This window comes from Penicillium verrucosum (assembly GCF_028828655.1).
Source record: "Penicillium verrucosum strain IBT 35672 chromosome Unknown utg000003l_segment0_segment0, whole genome shotgun sequence".
Classification (NCBI taxonomy): Eukaryota; Fungi; Ascomycota; class Eurotiomycetes; order Eurotiales; family Aspergillaceae; genus Penicillium; species Penicillium verrucosum.
The window spans coordinates 766,771-780,481 of NW_026643212.1; the positions used below are offsets into that span (position 1 = coordinate 766,771).

Consider the following 13,711-nt stretch of genomic DNA (forward strand, 5'->3'; position numbering starts at 1 on the left):
AAGCTGACATCATGCTCTGGCGGTAATACCGACATGAATCTGCATCACAGTATTGACGACAAACTAAGGTAAATAGATAGAAAGATGCGAAAAGACAGAGCGTGAACCTCCACGGCGCGGGTTAGCAGCTAGCACGTAAGGGTTAGAAAAGGGAGGGGGTCATACAAGATTGGATGTCTGTAGAACCCAAGGGGTTCCAATACGCGCCCCAGAGGGTGGTCTGATTTAGGCTTTTGTTGAGCTAATCTGGGAGAGGGACTGAAAGGGACTTTCGCTTCCATGATGAGATCCGGACAATTGCGAGAGCAAAGGTGAGTTGAAAGTATGTAGAAAGGGCAGAGTCGGTGGAGGTTAGGTGTTGTAGGAAAGGGGGTTCTTTTTTTTTCCCGTGCTAGTGATATGAGTTCCCCAATTTCTTAGCGTGTTACTGTAGGAGAGTGAGTGCTGGATACAAAATCGGAGTGGTTAGATATTCACAAAGAGCACCTAACAAATATTCTTCCACATTTACTCATACATCGTCATTTATGATGCTAGATTTCATACAAAATTTCATACGGAATCACCCTGGAAAGATCCAGTCTGACCGGTGGACCACGAATTCGTACCTAGGAGGATTACTAAGTAGCAGTAACTATAAAGAGATATAACTAGTAAGTATGTAGTTATATTACCTAGAGGAGATTGTCATCGCTTTCTCAAAAGTAACACTTATAGTACCTCTATTTACTATATAAACCCCTAGCAAAAATAAGTACCTCTTATAAAAATTTAATTTGACTCTTGTTTACATCTTCCAATCTACCTTTCTCTATCAATTAAAGCAGAGATCGTATGTGCAAACTCATTCGAAAGTACACACTGATCAGGACGCTGGAAAGACTGCACTGATATTGCTGGAGGAATGAGCCTCGAAGGACATGATATCTCTTCGACTACAGTCTGGCGGGTTCTGAAAAGTCTTCAGGAAGGACCAAAGCCGCATGACCGACCGGCTATTCTTAGTTGTTTAATGAGAAGAGTGAAGTGGCAGTTCGGGTGGGATATATGTGGGGTACATACTATATGTCACAATGAAATTCCCCGAGGCGCGATGTTGGGGTTGCTGGCGGACCTGCCTATTCCGGAAACGAGCCGCCCTTGACTAATTAGGAAATTTTCTCAACTTTCGCTCGATGGCAAACCGGATGATATTCATGAACAAAGCTTTTGTAGCCCAGTAAATGCTATAAAAGTTGTTTGGTCTACTTTTTCTATCTTGTGTTATCTATTTGTTTTTCTGGTTCTTGAGCTGTTCAGTCTATTAAATAGCACAACCATGTCTATTGGAGTGAAAGATAGTCCGCACACTACAATCTATGAAGGTCAACCCCGCCAGCATGAAAATCAGCCATCCTCGTCATCTGAATCGTCTTGCCAGATTGATTGTGAAAAATGGAATCACCCGCGATCCAACATAGCAAAGACACTGGCAACGTTCTGGAGCTTCCTAATAATGGGCGCAAATGACTCCGCATATGGTGTAAGATCCCACCTAGATATATACATATCCATGGCAGTCTGAAACTTATACTAATCCAATACAACGATCCAGCCACTCCTCCCATACGTATATCAGCCCCTAAGCCTCAAATTCCCCTCCCCTTCTAACACAATCCCAGCTCGAAACTTACTACAACCTCTCCTACACAATTGTCTCCCTCGTCTTTCTCTCTCCATTACTCGGTTATGCCACCGCTGCAATCGTGAACGAGCGAGCACATTGTGCCATAGGCCGACGAGGTGTAGCCTTCGTCTCATCGTTGTGCCACCTGATAGCCTACATCTTGAACTGTGTGCATCCACCCTACCCAGTCCTCGTTGTATCATTCATATTCGCAGGTCTGGGAAATGGCCTCGCGGACTCGGCATGGAATGCCTGGATTGGAAATCTCCATAATGCGAATCAATTACTCGGCCTGCTTCATGGATCTTATGGGGTAGGTGCTGTTATCAGCCCTCTCATTGCATCGCTACTTATCGCGGATGCTGGGTTGCCATGGTATTACTTCTATTACATTATGGTACATTATACTTTGTCCACTATTTTTCCGGAACCGTTCTGGCTCATGGTAACTGATTTTCCTAGATTGGAGGCGCTGCAATCGAGATTCTCGTCTGCGTTGCGTGTTTCTGGGATTCTATAGGGGCGTCATTCCGACTCGCTAAGAAACAACAGCCTGGTGATACATCCGAGAAAGCAGGCTTGCGTAGGGTCCTATTCACAATGCCCTTTGCGCGAATTACTTGGGTCTGCTCAATCTTCTTGCTTGGATACGTTGGCGTCGAAGTGGCGCTAGGAGGATGGGTCGTGACATTCATGAAGGAAGTGCGGCATGCCGCACCGTTTGCTAGCAGCATGACATCTACTGGATTCTGGCTCGGGATAACCCTTGGACGGGTTATCCTTGGATTCGTGACTCCTTTGATCGGTGAAAAGATTGCCATCTCGGTAGGTTCTCCCCAGTATATCTTTTTCATTCCACTTATACCACAAGCTCACCTTTTAGTAGATCTATATCTTGCTCGAGATAGCATTTTGCCTCATCTTGTACCTGGTTCCGAATTTCTATGCTGGCGCAGTCGCGGTATCCCTGCAAGGGTTCTTTCTGGGTCCGTTGTTCCCAGCGGTTGTGATAGTTACCACAAAACTGTTGCCAAAGCACTTGCATGTCAGCGCTATTGGGTTTGCAGCAGCCTTCGGTGGTGGTGGTGCGGCTGTGCTTCCATTTATTGTCGGCGTACTTGCGCAGGCTAAGGGTGTTGAGGTTTTGATGCCCTTTATCATAGCACTTTCGGGGGCAATGTTGCTTCTTTGGAACTGCCTTCCAAAAGTCCCGAGAGATAGCAGTGTATCGGTTAGCAATAACCATGAGGTTTGCTAGGTGTGATATGGCGTGTCATATTCCAGGAACTGCAAGCCCAGGAGGTCGAGGACGGTTGAGCCAGGTGTGATGTGAACCCTTATAGTAAATATACTACTGTATGTGACTGACCAAGGCAGTCAAGCAATTATCGGGACCAGACATAGTGTTTACAACCTTTCTCTATCAACATCTACTTCTTCTCCTTCATACTTCATCTATTCTTTAAGAAGAAGAGAAAGAAGATTTATATATAGCTTTATATATTATGTAGTCATAAAGAATCCACTCGTCTAGATCTTTTGGCGAAGCAAATCATTCTCAAGCAAAGTAGCGATATTTAAGCAAAGTACGGTCATTTTCACGAGTCTTTCTCATCGGCCCTTCTCATCAGGGGCTGAAAATTCGATGCCACCGGGACTTTGGTTTTGGAGGCGTTTGGTGCCGCTGTAATGGGCGAAAAGACCAATTTGCTAACTTGATAAAGTAAACCGAATCCTGGATTTTAAGCCTAGCTTCGAAATCTCTCCTCATCTCCTCTTTATCTTCTTCTGGAAACTCGAAGCCACGAAAGTCGATACAGCACCGGCACTCTATAGTGCAATGGCCTCTGCCTTTCTTCCTCTTCTTTTCTTCACACCTCTGTGCGCAGCATCCGCATTTCCTGCTGCAACATCCGCCTCGATCCGAACAATCCTGAACTAGTCCTTCTCTCATAAACCATTTAGGATCACGCCTTAACCTATCGTAAAATTCTTTGAAAGACGTTCTAACCATAGACGTCGCTCGGTAAAGGGCGTCCTCCTTTCTTGCATATTGTAGCTGGGTCTCTTTAAGCTGTTGATTTGCCTTTTCAAGCTCGGCCCTGGTAGACTCGACAGGCGTGGTCTTGTCAGGCTGGAGCCGATCAGACTCGATAGCTATGGTCTTTTGTAAGGCCAAAGCTCTATGGTGTAACGTTTCCTCACGCTGCGTCAGTTCGCGCAGAGCGTGCTCGGCAAGAAGCACATCGGTGACTAATTTCCGGGAGATACATTTTGATTCGTATATGAGAACTTCATAATTCTCATCATCCTCATCATCTAAGTAAGAGATCTGCATAATCATCGCGAGTGCAGAGCTTAGCAAGCGAAAAGAGCCTTCTTGGAAAGTACCTCGGGAAAAACTAGAACTCGGAGAAGATTGAAGAAATGATAGAGAAATGTAGGTGTAACCCTGAGTCATAGTGTCATCACCCCGCTGCCTAAGATCGCGTATTCGAAGGTTCTCTGAAGGTTCCTTGGACCTCGGGAAGCCCTGGAGGTTGATGTTCCAAGGTTGCTTCCAACGGACGGGTTACTTCAAAGTCACATAAACTCATTGACAGTCCAATTTTACGAACAGAAGATAAAAGACTAGGGCCGAAGGCCAAAAGGATGTTCATTGGACTGATGTTTGCTTTTTGAATCTGAACTCGGGTGGGTGTTCTTTATGAACACCCCACCATTCTGCCTTCGACAACCGCCTTCCCAGTCCGGGACTAGCTAGGCGCCGTCTTCGTGGTCAAGAGGGCAGTAGAAGGCAAATACGGCATGATATGTCGTGGTATACTATCTCACCCCAGTGACACAGCTAAGTGGCTGCCAGTGGACCAGTCGACGCTGAAGATATGGCGACCATCGGTTCCGTTGTCGGCGCGTTGTGACTGGACGGTAGGCAGGCCTGTTCGAATCCAGTCCAATGATCTAAAACGTCTCCATGGGGTCCCCGGGCGCGTGCCCTCTCGACAGAGTCGTTAGTTCACGGTGATCGGCAAGAACCCCTTTTGCTGGAATATGTTTCTGCCCGGCCGGATATCGTTCGAGAGAGGATGATGTGGCCGCCTCCGAGGCCTAAGTCGGACACCTCCCGTTGGCAACATCATCAACCTGACTATCCCCACGCTAAACGCAATGCATCTCAGCGGGTTCGGGCTATTGGCCCTTGGGGCTGTTGCTATGAATGCTTTCAGAGATACTGATATGAAGCTAGGAGAAGAGAGAGAGAGAGCAATTGTATTGGTAACTGCTAACTGCTAAGAGAGAACGGGAAAAGAAGAAGAAGGAGAGGAGACTGCAGTCCTATCTCATAGGATCAGGTGATACCCTATCACACAGGGTCAGCTGACACCACCACAACAGCTACTTCGCCATTTTTCCTCGCCTCAACTTCTGAGTATGCTTGATTGAACATCTCCTACTGCGGTTAGGTAACCGCTCCTCCCTTAGGGCCCTGACGAACTCCACCTACATCCAGACAGGAGCTTCGCTCCTCGAGATCCTTTCATCATCTCTCAGTACCTGTCCCTCAGATTATTATGTTGTTGTCTACCAGCCTGGTGTGCAGTTCCGACTTCACCACGCGAAAGTCGGCACCCCGCTTGGGTGCGAAGATGCTTGGGAAAGACAGCTCAATCCGATCCAAGATGAGTGTCAACGAGGTCGCTGGCGTGGTGGAACCCAAGGAGATCAAAGGCCTTTTGGGACTACCGCCGTTGACACTTCCTGTAAGTTGCTTTGGTGGCCAACCACCACGGCAGTGAATCATAAGTGCTAGTAGAAGTGGACCAGGTTAGCTGGCCTTCTCCAACATATATTCCAGGCTCACCTACGAGGGGAGCGACTATCGGATCTGCCACCCGAAATTGAAAGTGTAGATCCGCCTCCGGGTCCAGACAATCAATCTGTTTGAAGACCACCATCTCCTTTTCCAGGCTTTTAATAGCGACACCGCAATAACATGACATGCTTCATGGTCTGATCCCCTGGATGGGCTGTCGCTCCAATCCATCTTGGGAAAGCCGGCGTCGTGTAGAGAGTTCTACTAGCACAACTCATCGGCCAGAGCATGGTCCCTGCCATCATTGGATAAATACCACCTTCCAGTAGACCAAAGATAAGATCAAACCAGAAGAGCCTCCGCGTGAATTCCACCGGGCAAAGAACTACGTCCGGTTGCAGCATCTTCCGAATGTGCGTAGTGGATCGACCAGGTGGCGGGTGGCGTGGATGCAGTTTGTGGATAGCACTATATCGTAAGCTCGCAGTATTTCAGATTCCGGGGCTTTCTTAGTGTCCAAGACAGCGAAGCGCATGAATGGCTGACTGAAATTTGGGCGGGCCGTAGCCACTAGCGAGGATGACATTTCAGTGAACGTGTATGTGAGACTCCTCAATGGAACAAGAGCAATAACAAGGCCCTTTTGGTTGTGTCACTGGTTCTAGCTCCAAGTTGTAGGATCCGGATCTCTTGGCCGTTCTGCAACCGCAACAAAATGGATGCGACGTACTGGACCAGCAGGAGAGTGCCCGTTTTGAACATGGGAGCGTTCGTGTACATATCTTCAAGCAAACCACGGGTGATATATATTGCCAGGCAATAATTTAGATTCACCCTCACTTCACAAGTACCATGTTGAATCTATAGTTATACAATTAAGACTCTTGATTTCTTACTATCTTACTATCTTAATCTGAATTGAATCTAAATTGAATCTGAACTGAATCTGAACTGAATCTGAACTGAATCTGAACTGAATCTGAACTGAATCTGAACTGAATCTGAACTGAATCTGAACTGAATCTGAACTGCATTCGAACTGAATCTGATCTGATCTGAACTGATCTGATCTGAACTAAATTAAACTAAACTAAACTAAACTAAACTGAACTGAACTGAACTGGACTGGACTGGACTGGACTGGACTGAACTGATCTGATCTGATCTGAACTGAATCTGAACACTGAGCCTTTTGCTTGTTACCTGCTATTTGTTAGTTTGTTTGCTACAACTGAGCAATGTTTAGATGGTTTTAGCAGGGTATATAACCCCCTACATTTCTAGTTTAATCAACTAACAATTTCTTCTCCTGCTTTCTCCCACACAGTAGCGATCTACTTCAACGGGTTGCCCAACGACAAACTACACTGAAACCATGACAAACCCAGCCAAAGACGAGATGACCGTGGTCACTGCTGTTGCTGGCCTGATTGTGACGTCGTCGGTCACCTGACACGGTGAGGACTGGAGTTGGACTGCACTTGCTAACTTAATACATCACCTTTATCTTCCCCTTTGCTTCCAGCTTGCATCTGGTAGCATATCCTTGGCCGAGGCCAGAGTAATTTTTCAGTGAAAACGACCTACTAAATCATTCGAATATTCATATCCGGTCTATGCGAGTCACCAGACCCTGCATCCAAGCAGTGGGGTGGTTCGGCGTCAACGCGAGCTACCCCCGCGTCTTCTCCTTGTCGACTTTCCAGCGAGACAGCGCCATCTTCGACGAGTCTTCGTCTTTGATGGACTTTCCATCGATCTCTACGTCTCGACAGTCGAGTCCCTACTCCTGTCGCGACCGTCACTTGTTTCGAACGTACCCTTCCATCACGTGCCACACGTGAGGGAGCGGCACGCAACTCTATCGTCATCATTACAAGCTTATGCTTATCGGCCTCTGCTAGGCCTGACTTTCTGGGGCGTACGGTATGTACAGCCTGCCTTATTATCTCGTATTGGTCCATTATGCTAATGAGAGATATATGTAGGTACCTCGCACATGAGGCCAGCCTACACGACCCGCAAAGGGCCTTAATAGACCACTTCCACAAGGAGGTGGATGACCTGGAGCGAGCCGCCCCCGCCAACAACACTGAAACCATGGCAACCTAAGCCAAAGACCAGACTCCAGCCTGGGTAACCCCCCTGATCGTTACTATTGGTGGCCTGTTCGGCCTCGGTCTGATAGTAGGCGTGGTTTGCTGGGCCATACGGTATGTACAGCCTGCCTTATTATCTCGTATTGGTCCATCATGCTAATGAGAGATATGTGTAGGTACCTTGCTCACGAGGCCAGCCTACACGACCCGCAAAGGGCCTTAATAGACCACTTCCACAAGGAGGTGGATGACCTGGAGCGAGCCGCCCCCGCCAACAACACTGAAACCATGGCAACCTAAGCCAAAGACCAGACTCCAGCCTGGGTAACCCCCCTGATCGTTACTATTGGTGGCCTGTTCGGCCTCGGTCTGATAGTAGGCGTGGTTTGCTGGGCCATACGGTATGTACAGCCTGCCTTATTATCTCGTATTGGTCCATCATGCTAATGAGAGATATGTGTAGGTACCTTGCTCACGAGGCCAGCCTACACGACCCGCAAAGGGCCTTAATAGACCACTTCCACAAGGAGGTGGATGACCTGGAGCGAGCCGCCCCCGCCAACAACACTGAGGCCTCTGCCCCGCCCGGCCAAGGCGAAAACCCGCCGTCGGAAGATAACAAGAATGGCGAGGGCGAAAGCAAGGGCAAGCGCCCTGCCCAGGACGACGAGGGCGAGGAAAACAAGGAGAAGGCCCGCGCCCCTAGACTCCACATTATTGTGGAGGAATATAGTGCTTCCGCCAGTACGGCGGAAGCCCTAAATGCCAATTCCGACAGCTTGGTGCAGTGGGTCCCCGTCCCACGCGGATACTGGCTGCCCCCGAGGGGGCAGTAGGCAATCCTTGGCAGGGCAATTGATGCCATTAAGGAGTGGGCGGCCAAGGAGTAAAGTGGAGGGAGGGAGGATGTGGTGCCGTGGTAGGGGTTGAATCCCAACCACCCCTGCCCGGCACTAGCAAGAGGAGGAAATTTTGATATAATCATGCTGTCTCTACCACCTATCCCGGAACCGGCCAGGATGGTGGATTCGCTCATCCTTTTCCTCGCGCCGGCCGAAAACCCCCTGCTGCTGATCGTATGAACATGGCGGTGGCCACGTTGCTGTTGGCCTTTATTGGTTTGGTTCGGCGCCCGCTTTGGCTCGTTGTATCTCGTTTTGTCCCGTTCTCGCTTGTATGGGTGCTCCCGTTGTCCGCCAGGAGCTGAACCAAGGGGCTATGTTCTCGTCTCCTCTACGTGCTCTTTGAGCCAATTTTTTGTTTTTCCCACAGAGATAGCTCTCTGTTGTCCCTTTCCATACCCAGCTGCACGGGTCCTGTATGCGATACCTGAACAAGACTTACACCTTTACGCGGTGTTCAGGGTGAGTAACTGCCTTTATGGTGAAACCAAGCAAGTCTCATTATCTAGAACTACAATAAAACTTGATCAATATGCCCTATGTTTTCGTTGCTTTTGCAGTAACCTATGGACTTGTAGTTCGACTTACACTGTGTAAACAACCTTGGCCTGAGATAAATACAAGGCGTTCGATGGTGCCTCCTTAGATACACGTCAAAATCTGGCGTGTCAAATCTGGCTATAGTCCTACATGTGTACATACTATGTATGTACTCCCATCTTTCATGCCAAGTTCTGTCCCCTACAATTGTGTTTTAATGTAAGCTGGAAATATGAAACTTCAGTCAAATAGCGAATTTGAAATAGCACCTTCACCAAATATATATAAGGATTGGTATGAGCAATGGTGATATCCAGGAAGAAGAGAAGATACGGGCGGAATTCGACGCGAACAAGATTGCGATCCTAAGGAACACTAGTGTTACTCATGAAGTTGTGTCGCTTTAACGTATAATAGGTTGAATATATGTCTAGTATAGGACATTAACAGTCAAGATATCACCTTAAAATTGAGGTTATCTAGTATATTGCGACTAAGTATGCCACTAGCACATAACTCTGTCATTAGTTATTACCTGCAATAGTCTACCCTATAAAGATTCACCTACCCTTAAACTAGCGGCTAAGAGATCTGCTAATTTTCTTCAAATTCGTTTCAGATTCAGTTCAGATTCAGTTCAGATTCAGTTCAGATTCAGTTCACTTTAGAAGTCCCTATACCCATCCTTATAATCTAGGTATTCAGACATCTTTAAGCATCGGTAGGTTTCAATTAATAACTACTACATACAACATTAGTTTAAATTACTACTAACTAGTTAGCAATATAAACCAATGACAGAGTTAGTCGCCCGTCCCCCTTGTTCGCGCCTTGTTCACTCCCCTTAAAGGGCTAAAATAAAAGCCAATAGATTAAATATGTTTAATACATTAATATGCGGACTAAAATTGCCAAGAGAAGAGCTGCCTAGAAATAAATGACAAAAGGGGTTCCACCTGAGCAAAGGGAATTGGATTTGTACCTTAGGGTTATCCAATATTGTACGGAGTACACATACTCCTTCGACCCGGCCAATTTCCTGCACTGGCATCCGAAGAATACAAATCTACATTTTAACTACGGAGTATGGAGTATGTACTCTGTAAAAGTCAGGCAATTATCTCGGAGCTGAGCCGACAGCGCTATTGAGTCCAGGTCCACTTCTCCGCATCTCCCCGGGATCTGGTGGAAGGATATCCGGGGGTGTCGGGATGCCGGAAAAGAGGGGGGGCAGATTGATCTCTACAATTTCATAAAGTCAGACGGTTACCTCGAAATATATTGTACAGCTACAGCTCCTCGACTTCACTACATGCCCGCTTTGATGGAGAAGGCCCATCATGGATGACAAGCCAACAGCAAGAGTTGTCACGGGACTCACTCCGGTATAAACCCTCCCCATCCCATCAAATAACCAATCTGAAGCACAACTAACAATCAAATCCTAGTCCAAGCCATGGTGGAAAACAACACATCTAATCCACCTAAACACCCTAATAGCAAGCCTAATCCTCTTCTCCAGCACCTTCGGCTACGACATCTCTTTAATGAACAGCCTCCAATCCCTACCACAATGGCAAACATTCATGAAAAACCCAGAAGGAATAAAACTCGGCTTCATAAACGCCCTCCAAAACATAGGCAGCATCCTCTTCCTCCCCATCCAAGCATGGTCCGCCAACCGCTTCGGCCGCAAACCCACAATCCTAGTCGGATACATCTTCATCGTCCTCGGCGTGGGCCTCCAAGCCGCCGCCCAGAGCGCCAATACATTCATCTACTCCCGACTTTTAATCGGAATCGCCAGCGCCTGGTTCCAGTGCGCTGTGATCCTCGTTACGGAGATCGCATACCCGTCACATCGCTCGCTCGTCACGGCCATCTACATGTGCCAGTACTATGCCGGGTCTTCACTGTCAGCGTGGATTTCCTTCGGGATGAGGAATGTGCAGAGTAGCTGGGCGTGGCGTTTGCCTGTGCTTATGCAGATTGCGTTACCCATTCTTGCCTTACCTGGGACCTTGTTTGTGCCCGAATCCCCGCGCTGGCTGCTTAGTTGCGGGCGGGTCGAGGAGGCGCGGAGTATGCTGGTCAAGTTCCATGCTGGTGGGGATGCGGATTCACAGTTGGTGGCTTTTGAGATTGAGGAGATTAGCAGGGGTCTAGCGGCAGAGCGGAAGGCTCGACCACAGGCGCGCTGGATCGATTGTGTTAGGACTCCTGGGAATCGGTATCGGCTTTTCCTGAGTGTTTCTTTGGGTGTTTTTGCTCAGTGGAATGGAGGGTAAGTATCGCATTTGGGTTTTTACTATTGTTTTCACGAAGTGAAATCAAAATGGATGGAGAGATCCATTGCTGACTGCATATCTGCTCTAGTGGTGTAGTGTCATACTACCTAACTCTTATCCTCGATACAATCGGTATAACCTCGACAACAGATCAGACCTTAATAAACGGCTTCCTCCAGCTCTGGAACCTGATAATGAGCGTGGTAGGCGCGTGTCTTGTCGACCGCGCTGGCCGCCGAATGCTCTTCATCACATCGACTGTGATAATGCTGTTCAGCTATATCTTCATCACTGCGTTGTCGGGTAGCTTCACGACGACGGGTACCAGTGCCGTCGGAACAGCTGTGATCCCGTTCTTGTTCGTCTACTATGCGGGTTATGATATCGCTTTCACGCCACTGCTCCTGGCGTACCCGGCTGAGATCTGGACAACCTCACTGCGTGCTAAGGGTGTTGCTATCGCCGTGATCTCGAATTATCTAGCGCTGGTTTTCAATCAGCTTATTAACCCTATTGCGTTTGAGAGTATTTCTTGGAAATACTACTTTGTGTTTTTGGTCGTGCTGCTTGTTGTTTTGGTTGTTGTTTGGAAGGCATATCCCGAGACCAGGGGGAGGTCTCTTGAAGATATTGCCTCTATTTTTGATGGGGAGGATGCGCGTGTTACTGATGGTGATGATGTTGAGGTGACTACGGAGAAAGGACATTGTGGGATAATTGAACATCGATCATGAATGTTTGACGTGACACGTAGGAAAAGTTAAGATACATCAATCGTAGAATAGAGGTAATAACTACTACCCCCGTCGTAGTAAAGAGGTAGTTAATGTCTGCAACCTTTGTTGAAGCGGATTACTTCGGGTTATACTTGTCTTTCCAGATCCTATAGTATCCATTAGATTCAAATTCCAGATCATCAGTCGGTTGAACATACCATGAATTCCCAAGAGTAGGACACCCATTCTCCTCGGCAAGTCTGTAATACTTGGCCGCTTTAAACTATAGCCCACGTCCAGTCAGAATAGGCACAAAATACACAGCTAAGCAGAGATCAAACGTACCTTGTCCTTCTTACCCCCGAATCCCTCTAGATAACACCAACCCGCTTCGTTCATGGCATCAGTGTCACCCAAATTCGCAGCAGTCTCGTAATACTGTCTAGCAGCAGGAGGATCCTTTGATATGCCCCACCCATGGCGGAAGCAATTGGCCAACTCAAACATAGCCAAAACGAGTTCGCCTTTGGCGACTCCCCTTTCTTGACCCCAGCACGGAGGGCCTCCGCTTCAACCGCGGCGGAATTGGATGCTGCGGCAGAGAGATAAGTCACAGCGCGTGCAAGATCTACAGGACAACCCCATCCGTGTCTGGACATTTATTAGTACCTAGAAAACTCATAAATAGCTAGGCGTGGTATTACCGTAGCGCGAGGCCATAAAGAACCTGACTCAAGGGATTATTTGCGCCATTTGGATCGGCAAGTTGTCCGAACATGCGAGTTGATCGCTCGAGTTCTATAATCCATGTCAATCAACATATATACTCAGCCGAACATAGAAAAGCAGAACTCACCACCAGCTTCATGCAGTCGAATCGCCTCTTGAATATTAATCTATAATCCGTTAGTCCCACATTCCAACCATAAGCGCAACCATCAACGCAAATTTATAAACAGTAACCACCTACATCTTCCTTTGGATCCAACCCGACCCGACTCTGACTCGAGCTCCTTGACCTAACCTGCTCCAGCCCCAATCCCAAACCTAGCGACGCTTCTCCTTCACCCTGCTGCCCCGGCAACGATGAGCCAGAATGCGCAAACTGCGGATTCTGCTGTACTAGCACAGTAGCCCTCTTCTCCCATAATGCCTCGCGCTCCTGCTTACTCGCGCCATGATCGTCATCGATCTGCGGCAGGTCCGCGGGGATGTTGGCGGAAGAGTCACGCGAGTTACTGCGACTGCGGTGGTCGAGATGTAGGAGGTTTGAGAGACGGCGCTCGCGACGGGGTGGAGATTGCGAGGAGGCAGAGGAGAGTCTGGGGGAGCGGTTGAAGAGTTGGAAGCTCCGGCGGGGAGACGTGGGCTCTTCTTGAGTTGGTGATGATAGGTATGGGGTTGGGTCGTTTGGGTTGGATGGTGGGATTATTATCTCCTGGGTGTGTGTGTCTGTGCGGATGAGCTTGAACTCGGGTGCTGGGGGTGTTGCTGGTGCATTTTGGGGTGTTTGGGTGGTGCTGAGGTCGTCGCGTTTGTGGAGGATGTTGCGTAGTGAGGGCATGATGCTCATCTACTTAGCGGATGGGGGCGGAAGTGGATCTGGGCCTTTTTGTATGTGTGATAGTCGGGTGTAAGCTTAGGTGTTGAGGAGGATTGTCGAGAATACATGTAGGGCTGAGGATG

The 13,711-nt window shown here is 48.1% G+C and overlaps 7 protein-coding genes across 7 annotated transcripts; 4 read left to right on the forward strand and 3 right to left on the reverse strand.

Moving 5' to 3' along the window:
• Positions 1 to 1,318: 1,318 nt before the first annotated feature.
• On the forward strand, positions 1,319 to 2,924 carry N7516_008080 (MFS transporter; the record flags this gene model as incomplete). The annotated part of the gene is made up of 5 exons (XM_057220800.1): positions 1,319 to 1,522; positions 1,595 to 1,609; positions 1,662 to 2,063; positions 2,129 to 2,491; positions 2,553 to 2,924. The coding sequence occupies 5 exons, from the start codon at positions 1,319 to 1,321 to the stop codon at positions 2,922 to 2,924; spliced, it is 1,356 nt and encodes a 451-aa protein (XP_057071072.1).
• A 709-nt stretch (positions 2,925 to 3,633) lies between these two features.
• N7516_008081 (uncharacterized protein) lies at positions 3,634 to 4,010 on the reverse strand (the record flags this gene model as incomplete). Its single annotated transcript, XM_057220801.1, has 2 exons — positions 3,634 to 3,645; positions 3,678 to 4,010. The coding sequence occupies 2 exons, from the start codon at positions 4,008 to 4,010 to the stop codon at positions 3,634 to 3,636; spliced, it is 345 nt and encodes a 114-aa protein (XP_057071073.1).
• A 1,228-nt stretch (positions 4,011 to 5,238) lies between these two features.
• Positions 5,239 to 5,612, forward strand: N7516_008082 (uncharacterized protein; the record flags this gene model as incomplete). The annotated part of the gene is made up of 2 exons (XM_057220802.1): positions 5,239 to 5,427; positions 5,523 to 5,612. The coding sequence occupies 2 exons, from the start codon at positions 5,239 to 5,241 to the stop codon at positions 5,610 to 5,612; spliced, it is 279 nt and encodes a 92-aa protein (XP_057071074.1).
• Positions 5,613 to 7,152: 1,540 nt separating this feature from the next.
• Positions 7,153 to 7,444, reverse strand: N7516_008083 (uncharacterized protein; the record flags this gene model as incomplete). The annotated part of the gene is made up of 2 exons (XM_057220803.1): positions 7,153 to 7,263; positions 7,301 to 7,444. 2 exons carry the CDS (start codon positions 7,442 to 7,444, stop codon positions 7,153 to 7,155), a joined length of 255 nt encoding a protein of 84 aa, XP_057071075.1.
• A 288-nt stretch (positions 7,445 to 7,732) lies between these two features.
• N7516_008084 (uncharacterized protein) lies at positions 7,733 to 8,415 on the forward strand (the record flags this gene model as incomplete). The annotated part of the gene is made up of 3 exons (XM_057220804.1): positions 7,733 to 7,751; positions 7,887 to 7,980; positions 8,043 to 8,415. 3 exons carry the CDS (start codon positions 7,733 to 7,735, stop codon positions 8,413 to 8,415), a joined length of 486 nt encoding a protein of 161 aa, XP_057071076.1.
• A 1,946-nt stretch (positions 8,416 to 10,361) lies between these two features.
• On the forward strand, positions 10,362 to 12,043 carry N7516_008085 (uncharacterized protein; the record flags this gene model as incomplete). The annotated part of the gene is made up of 3 exons (XM_057220805.1): positions 10,362 to 10,406; positions 10,470 to 11,305; positions 11,398 to 12,043. 3 exons carry the CDS (start codon positions 10,362 to 10,364, stop codon positions 12,041 to 12,043), a joined length of 1,527 nt encoding a protein of 508 aa, XP_057071077.1.
• A 118-nt stretch (positions 12,044 to 12,161) lies between these two features.
• Positions 12,162 to 13,589, reverse strand: N7516_008086 (tetratricopeptide repeat protein; the record flags this gene model as incomplete). The annotated part of the gene is made up of 7 exons (XM_057220806.1): positions 12,162 to 12,192; positions 12,244 to 12,308; positions 12,371 to 12,523; positions 12,574 to 12,676; positions 12,730 to 12,823; positions 12,882 to 12,921; positions 12,996 to 13,589. The coding sequence occupies 7 exons, from the start codon at positions 13,587 to 13,589 to the stop codon at positions 12,162 to 12,164; spliced, it is 1,080 nt and encodes a 359-aa protein (XP_057071078.1).
• Positions 13,590 to 13,711: the final 122 nt, after the last annotated feature.